This window comes from Rhincodon typus, chromosome 24 (genome assembly GCF_021869965.1).
Source record: "Rhincodon typus isolate 14 chromosome 24, sRhiTyp1.1, whole genome shotgun sequence".
In the NCBI taxonomy this organism is placed as follows: Eukaryota; Metazoa; Chordata; class Chondrichthyes; order Orectolobiformes; family Rhincodontidae; genus Rhincodon; species Rhincodon typus.
Genome location: NC_063355.1, coordinates 10,433,750 through 10,442,825, shown reverse-complemented (window position 1 = coordinate 10,442,825; position 9,076 = coordinate 10,433,750). Strand labels below are relative to the sequence as shown.

The window sequence follows — 9,076 nt, the reverse complement described above, 5'->3', positions numbered from 1 at the left end:
GCTGCTTGGCCTGCTGTGTTCATCCAGCTCCACACCTTGTTATCTCTTAATAATTAGCCTTCCTGATTACCTGCTATACCCATGTTCCATTCACAAGTGCCCCCTGTCCCTTTGTGTTGCTGCTTTCTGCAGGATTTTTATTTCCTTTTAAATAATACTTTGTTCTTTTGTTCTCCCTTCCAAAATGAACAACTTCACATTTTTCCACATTGTACTCCATTTGCCAGCTTTTTGTCTACTTATTTAACCTATCAATATCTCACTGTAAACTGTTTGTATCCCTCCCACAACCTGCCTTCCCACCTATTTTAGTGTCATCTGCAAATCTGGTTACAGGACACGAGCTTCCTTCCTCCAAGTCGTTGATATATATTGTAAATAGTTGCGGTCCCAGCACTGATCCCTGGGGAGCCCCACTGCTGACAGTTTGCCAACCTGAAAAAAAAAAACCCTTATCCCCACTCACTGTTTCTTGTCCATTAGCTAATGCACCATCCATGCCAAAATGCCACCTCCAACACTGTGGGCTCTTAACACAGCTTTGAATTTGTTGTAGTAGCTACCCTTTCCAATTCAATTAATCTAATCAACAGGAAGATGAAAATCATCCATAATTATTGCTCTATTCTTTTTACATGCTGCAATTATTTATTGGTTCATAGTCTTTCCCACAGCCTGGCTACTGGAGTTTGAGGGTCTGTACACTACTCCTACCAATGTCTTCTTTCCCTTGCCATTTTCTACCTCCAGCCAAATGGATGCTACATCATCTGATCCGAGATCAACTCTCTCAACTGTCCTCATTTCATTTCTTGTTAACACTGCTACCCACCAACTATTCCATCCCTCCTGTCTTTCTGAAAGATCAAATCTCGCTGAATGTAAATTTCCCAGGTTTGACCTCATTGTCACCGTGTTTCCATAATGGCTATGAGAGTGTATTGATTTACTGTGATCAGTTCATCTACCTTACTCGTCTTCCCAGTCCAAAGGTGTGCAGGTTAGCTGGATTGGCCATGCTAAATTGTCCATACTGTCCAGGGATGTGCAGGCTAGGTGGGTTAGCCATGGGAAGTAGTGGGGGGTGCAGTGCAATGGGGATAGGGGTAGATGGCTGGGTCTGGTTCTGGGTGAGATGCTGTTTAGAACATCGGTGCTGACTTGATGGGCTGAATGGCTTTTTTCTGTACCGTGATTATTCTGAATGTGTCATGCATTAAGATATAAAGCCTTTATGTTTGCTCTATTATTGGATGACCATGCACTGCTTTGGTTCCTTGGTACAATATGATATTTACACACAATGTCTCTCCCTTTTGTCTGGTAGCTACCAAACCCATCACTAGTGTACACTCCTACCTTCTGCTTTACACCATAGCCTGCATGATTTCTAGAGGCTGAGGTGTCACGTGGTATGGGAAGAGAGCAGGAGTATAGTGTTGAGATGGAGGATCAGCCATGATCATGTTGAATAGCAGAGTGGGCTCAAAGGGACTAATGACCTCCACTGCCACAGTTCCTAAGTTTCTATCCCTTTTAAGTTACACTGTAGAGAGCCCTCCTGTTGCTGAATGCCAGCACAGTTACCTAAGGCTGAGAGGGGGCATATTGACAGGATGTTGCTGGGAATGGAGGATTTGAGATATAGAAATAGACTGGAGCATAGGAGGTTAAGAGGTGACATTATTGAGGTTTATAATATCATGAGAGGCATTGATAGAGTGAATGACAAATGTCTTTCTCGAGAGTGGGTGAGTTCAAAACTAGGGGGCATATTTTTTAATCTGAGAGGAGAAAGATTTGCAAAGGACATGAGGGGCACCTTTTTTTACATGAGTCATTTGTGTATGGAATGAACGTCCTGAGGAAGTGGTGGATGTGAGTTCAGTAGCAATGTTTAAAAGACATTTGGATAGGGACAAGAACAGGAAAGGTTTGGAGGGATATGGGCCAAGCGCAGGCGGGTGGGACTAGTTTAGTTTGGGAACCTGGTCGGCATGGACTAGTTGGGCCGAAGGGTCGGTTTCTGTGCTTTGTGACTGTATGGCTAAAGCATTCAGGTCAGTGTTGGTGGTATTGCCTTCTGCCTATTCCGCACACATTTGGAACAAGCTTCCTAAATCTACACCAATCCCTTCAGCCAATTAGCACCGGGAAAGGGAGCCTGCCATTGGCACCATTTTTGTACCTGAAACCACACCTTCACTATCAGAGATATGGGTACAGCCAGAATCCCCAGAGCGCCCAAGCACTGGGAGGTGGATGGATCGGTTTTAGACCCTGTTGACATTCATTACTATTGGTCAGCCAACAACTCCATTCAAATCATGACACTACTGGAAGGTAAAAGGTGAATGAAGTGGATTGTGGAGTTTTATTTTGTTATTTGTTGGGCTTCCATCAAGCTAACAGCATGAGTAGGCCATTCAGCCCCTCAACCTTTTCCATCCTTCTAGGACTGACTTGCCTTTCAACTTGACAAAAACAAATCTCAACAAAGCAGCCCTAACCTGGGAGCCAGTGGTGACCAAGCTGGACTCTGAAGCCAGCCAATCCGAATTCAGATCTCCAGAGAACCTTCTTTGGGTAAGGTACAGTGGTAGTGTCCCCACTTCTGAGCCAGGAGGTCTGGGTTCAAGTCCCACCTGCTCTAGAGGTGTGTAAATCACCTCTGAATGGACGGTTTAGGAAATAGTGGCTCCTTGGAATGAAAACAGAAGTTTCTGGAAAAGCTCAGCAGGTCTGGCAGCATCTGTGAAGAGAAATCAGAGTAATGTTTCAGGTTAGGTGAAAGGGTCACCAGACCCGGAACGTTTAGCCTGATTTCTCTTCACAGACGCTGCCAGACCTGCTGAGCTTTTCCAGAAACTTCTGTTTATGTTTCTGATGTACAGCATCCACAGTTCTTTCGGTTTTTAATAGTTTTATGGTGCCTGCCCTCTCAGATGGGCAATAGTGGCCTAGTAATAAGGTCACTTCGTTAGTGATCCTGAGAGACAGGCTTAGGCTCTGGGCCATGGGTTTAACTCCCACCATGGCAGCTAGAGGAATTTAAACTCAATTCATAAAGATTGAGATGGTGACTATCAATCCATTGTCATTTGTTGTAAAACCCACCTGACTCACTGATGCCCTGTCATTGAAGAAACCCTCATTCTTCCCTGGTCTGGCCTACATGTGACTCCAGTCTCACAGCAATGTGGGTAACTGCCATCTGAAATTGTGTTATGGACCAGACCAGCACCCCTCAATATATTTTAAGAAGGTAGCCTAGACTCTAACATTTTCTGATTTTACAGGTAGGTGTGAAGTGCTGTGTTCCAGATGCAATGTGACTGGTCAGACTACTCGATATTAATACAATTTATTTAAACATTATAGTTAAAACGCAAACACAAGAAGGAGGAATTTAGAATAACAACTCTATTGGAAAACGTAACCAAATAACAGAAATTACTAACTAACTGTTCAAATACAGTAACATCCCATAAATCCCCCACTTTGGCAAAAAGGTAAATTCAGACACAGATTCTCACATGCAGTTCTCCAATCCAGGAGGGAAAAAGCATCAAGTGAAACATTCACTGAAGCTTCCAACTCTTTTGAGACCCCAAAGGTTTCTGCTAATAACTGAACCTAAAAACTAAAGCAAAACGAGAAAGCCCAGTCTGTGAGACCTGACCACACCCACCCAGGCTGCTTTCATTGTTCCCACCTTAAGAAATACTCCAAGGCCTCACAAGCTGTTTACTTTCTTAGAGACAGCTGGGTGCCTCTGCCTTACACCTCTCTTCAAAAAAACCACCCAGGACAAAATAACCTCTTAAAGTGACAGCATCATCACAACGGTCTAGCAACCAATCAAGCAATTAGGGAAGGGCAGCAAAGACCGGCCTTGCCAGGAATGCCCACATCCAAAGCTAGAATAAAGTAAAGCTGTCAGAGAGAGAGAGAGAGAGAGAGAGAGAGAAGGCCCTGACCCTGAGCTATCAGTGGGGAAAGAGAGAGGGAGCCCTGATCCTGGGCTGTCAGTGGGTGGGGCACTGTCAGGAGAGAGAGAGAGACATGACCCTGGGCTGTTGGGGGGGAGAGAAGGAGCCCTGGCTTGTGAATTTGCCGAGGTTTGTGTTGTGTAAGATTTTTCTTTAACAGTCTTTCAGAGGTGTTGATTGTAGTCAGTTTCTGTGCTGACCGTTGCCTGTTCCCTTTGGCAGAATTTGTCCGGATGATGTCACGCTGACGGTGGAGAGCAGCCCTCCTGAATGAACCATCACTGACTTACAGAAACCGTCGCAATATCTTAACGCTGCTCTGGTGACTGTATTGAACAGCTCCTCCGAATACAGAGCAAAATCTCTTTCTGTCCAAGCTTCCGAAGAAACTCCAAGTGTCTTACACATTGGAGCAGTGAACTGAAAGAGAAACTCTTTATATTCCTCTGCTACCTGAGTTCTAAGTAACTGTCAGCTCAGGGGCTGACCCTCGCCAAGGACTGTACATACAAACTTAGTGGTGAGGTGGCATTTCTTTCAGTGTGCAGTGCTCAAAGTAAAATCTCTAATGTAATTAACAGATGAAATTTAACATTGTAACAAGCTGTTTATAGCTCCTCTATCTTTTTTCTGGCTTTGGAGGATATAGCCTTCCGCAATCATTCAGAATATCAGGGATAAGAATTACTCCATGGCTACAGTGCTGACGTTGACTGACAAGATTCGCATTAAATTTGCCGCTGCCCCACTTTAGTAAAATCGTTATAATGAATGGGTTGACAATTGAATTGAAACAATGGAAAAGCTGGAGTGACATTCATTCTTGCATGAGCCTGCTGTACTAAAGCCTTCACAGAAGAAACGAAACGTCTTGATTTTCTCATCAGTTCATCCAGGATTTCAAAACCTCAGCACGTCAGAGTTGTTCAAACGCAATGCAGAAATCTTCAATCAGAGTGGGCAAGCTGACTTGCTCCCCTTTCTCGAATTTGGTTGAATTCTCTGTACTTTTTGTGATCTGGAAGGCAGTGCCTGAAGGGGCAGAGAGGAAGTACATTCAGTAGTAGATTTTCTCTAGTCCTGTGCAGGGCAAGACTCCATCGCCAGCCCCAATCTGTTTGGCTCCAGCCTAGGAGATGTCCCGTTCCTGAAAGTCCTCCTCACATACCAGATTTTCTTTGGCCAACCCTCATCTCCTTTTCCCATCCAGCTGATCTGGCTGGGAGATGAAATATGTGTCTTGCAAGTCTGTCACTTCTCCGTTACAATGTCCTGGAGGCATCTCTGAGCAGCCCTGTGTAGTACTTTCTCGTTGATGATGTCTACATTTCAAGTGGGAATTGGATAAAGAGGAAGGTGGAACGTTTGTAGGGCTATAATTTGATTTGATTTATTATTGTCACAGATACTGTGATACAGTGAAAAGTATTGTTTTGCGTGCTATCCAGACAAATGATACCTTACAGAAGTGCATCAGGGTAATAGAACAGAATGCGCAATATAGTGTTACAGCTATAGAGAAGGTGCAGAGAATGATCAAGAGAGTGAGAGAACTTGGGGACCGGACAGCTAGTTTGGAGATCAAACACAGACATCATGGGCCAAGTGGTAACCTTTACTGGGCAGGTTGGTGTCAGGCGCGAGATTTGAGGATGGTTAGGGTTAAGACAAGGTCTTTAGCCCTGACCTCTGACCAGATCGTCCTTTGAGGGGTGCGCTACAGTCTGCTGCTCAAAAACAGCTCTGTTGGCACTACAGATCTGCGAACTAATCCGACTGGCAAGAGGATTTCCAAATCCTCAGAGTGGGGAACAGATGCCTCACCCTAAATCATTGAGAGCCCGCCGAATGATAAATAGCTGTGGGACAGCTGGCATTGTGATAGGCGGACTCCCAGTAGATGTTTGGTAAGTGTGGGGTGGAGGTCATTGGAAAAGAACATGATGCTCTGTAAAACCCAGGCCATAGATTTTCAGTCCAGCCCCCATAAATATCAAATGGCAATTGGATTGACCTTTCGTCCTTCAAAATGATTTGTGTGTGGTCTCCCGCGGACACATGTTGGAGAAGGAACAGGCTGAGTTTGTAACGAGTCCGTAACACATTCGGCAGTTTTTGATTTCGCAGATTCAGTGACCTGGGCCTTGTCGTGGAAACCTCTGTTGAGGCTTTAGGAATTCAAGGGAGTCTTTTGATTCCAAAAGGCTGACCCTTAGAACCAAGCCTCTGGACTGCTGTCCCACATTTGATCTTCTGTCATTGTTTGGGGATGTAGAGTATTCCTTAGATAGACATCCCCATTGAGATCCAGTTGACCAACTTATAAAAGTATCTCTCACAGATATCTGCTATAGCTGAGAGAAGAGTAAGTCAGGCCTGGAATACCTTTGCCTCTCTTTCCTCAACTCAGGCCCATTGCTGACTGGACGATCATCAGCTGACTCAGGACTGACCAAGGATGGAGTTACCATCTCCCCAGTCTGTACTACTCAACATTGCACAAGGCAGTTGAAGGTAAAATGGTTTTGAATGCTGTGAAGCAGAAAACTTCAGAGGCAATAACAAAATGACCAGCTACTAGAGACAATTGAGTTAGTGTAACCAAAGGTACTGCTGCAATGAGAAGAGAAACTGGGTCCAGGACAAGTAACTGAGGAGGTGACCCACACTACCCCAGCTTCTTCTGTTTGGGTAGCCAGGTTCAAACCAACTGAGAAAGCCAACCAATAAACAGCCAGAAGGAAAGGCATTTGAATGACATTCCATTGAGTAGCAATGAATATCTATCATGGTATTATAGAATAAGTGCAGCACATGATTCAGTTTCATCCTGTAGGCTTCAATGACTGTCAGATTGTAAGTAGATAATGTTCAGTGTCATTTCTAAAGAACTATTAAGTATTCATTTGGTGTTATTCTCCACCGGGACCAGATTGCGGAATAATTAAATGCAGATTTAACATGTCTATTTGTAAATATATATCTGCAGTTGCTTGCATGTGATTCATAGACCGTTTCCTCAGGTGTACAGGTGCATCTCTGGCTAAGCACCTGCCATATCACTGCAGCGGAGCATGATGGGATAGAGTTGGACCATAAGACCTAGAGGCAGAAATAGACCATTCAGCCCGTTGAGTCTGCTGCTCTGCCATTTAGGGAGATCATTGGCAGATCTAACAATCCTCAACCCCACTTTACTGCTTTTGTCCCTGTAACCCTTGATTCCTGTTTGCAGACATTTCCGTTGTGATTAGCCAGGGCCAATGTCATAATTGATTTATTAGGTGGAGGTCAGGAAATTATAGATCAGTTGTTCCCACTTGGATTGTCAGTAGGTCACAGGGGCCTGTCTCATGGACTGGGATCTGCCTCACAAAGAGAAATTACAGGGTCATCTGTGCTTTACCCTTCACCACGTCAAGAGAACCTGGCAAGGGAGTTTGTGTGTTATTGTGGCCCAATATTCCACCTGATGGGCCTTTGTCTGTAGGTTCCCCAAAAGCAACAAGGTTATTCAGGGCAACAATAGTCACAGCTGGGGCCAAACGGTTTAAGACAGTAACCTGTCCCCTTTGCAATTAAAAGAAGAAAACTCCCCATTGATCATCCGTATTTCCTCATTGGGATGACTGGCACCTTTTCAGATTTCCCATGACTTTGTTGGAGTGTGCACCACGCCATAGGAGTTACAGTTTCTCTGTGATGAGATGGAATGAGTGAACCGCACTTCTACAATAATCCACCATGTGAGCACTCCGAACCATTTTGAGGACATTGAAGGGTGCTTTCTCAAACTGCAAGTTGTACCCGGCTTGAAGTTAGTGGGCACTGAGAGAATTGTGTACAGCTTTGGAAACCACAGATGGGAAAGTTAACTCATGGTGAGGCTATGGTTGACATTCATTGGGATGTTACCAGGGATGAAGGGCTACAGTTTCAACAAGAGACTGGAAGACTAGAATAGAATTCAATAGAACTGAGAAGGTTACGATCTGAGAGAGATTTTCAACCTTATAAAAGGTAAAGCAAATAGTGTGGGTAAAGCAAATAGTGGTGGGTTATTGACTGGTTGGTGAGATGACAGCAAATGTAGAGGTTCAAAGGCATCCCTTAGTTAAGGTCACTAGGGTTCAAAGTAAGGCCATGGACGGTTTGCTTTTAAAGAAGTTGGGACATCATTTTGAGGTTGTACATGACATTAGTGAGGCCTCTTCTGGAGTACTGTGTCCAGTTCTGGTCACCCTGTTGTAGGAACCATATTATCAAGCTGGAGAGGATTCAGAAAAGATTTACCAGGATGTTGCCGGGAATGCAGAGTTTGAGTTATACGGAGAGGCTGGGACTTTATTCACTGGAGGTTGAGGGGTGACCTTGTAGAGGTTCATAAAATCATTTGAGTTATAGATAAGGTGAATGGGAGATGTCTTTTCTCTCTAGGGTAGGGGATTTCAAGACTAGGGGTCATATTTTTAAGGTGAGGGGAGAAAGATTTTAAAAAAGACATGGGGGCAACTTTTTTTACGCAGAGTGGTTCATGTGTGGAATGAACTTTCAGAGGAAGTGGTGGATGCAGGTACAGTTACAATGTTTTAACGTTCTTGAGTAGACCTGTAGCTCGGGTTGTGGATGCTGTGATTGGTTCGCTCGCCGAGCTGGTTCGTTAGTTTCATTACCCTGCTGGGTAACATCATCAGTGCAGCCTCCGATGAAGCGCCATTGTGTTTTCCCGCCTGGTATTTAAACTCTGGGGTCTGTTGGATTTGATTACCTCATTTTCGGTTTTCCTTCGCAGTGGTGTATATATAGGGTCTAGTTCTATGTGATTGTTGATGGCCTTCTTGGTGGAGGTCCAGACCTCTAGAAATTCCCATGCTTGTCTCCAATTGGCCTGTCCCAGGATCCTGGTGTTGTCCCAATTGAACTGGTGGGTTTTCCTTATCCGTGTGAATGGAGATGAGTGAGAACTGGTCATGTTTTTTTGTTTCTAGTTGGTGTTCATGTACTCTTGCGGCCAATCTTCTTCCTGCCTGTCCAATGTAATGTTGAAACAACACTCTCACCAGCAGCAAATTCACCAGGGAAGA

The 9,076-nt window shown here is 44.5% G+C and overlaps 1 protein-coding gene across 3 annotated transcripts in view; it reads left to right on the top strand.

Moving 5' to 3' along the window:
- LOC109931398 (calcium-binding protein 1) overlaps positions 1-4,579 on the top strand; it is a 114,777-nt gene extending 110,198 nt beyond the window's left edge. For all 3 annotated transcript variants that reach the window (XM_020530688.2, XM_048611377.1, XM_020530687.2), the window contains one exon: positions 4,215-4,579. In XM_020530688.2, coding sequence (XP_020386277.1) covers positions 4,215-4,240 — 26 coding nt within the window. In that variant the 3' untranslated portion in view covers positions 4,241-4,579. The remainder of the gene's footprint in view (positions 1-4,214) is intronic.
- Positions 4,580-9,076: the final 4,497 nt, after the last annotated feature.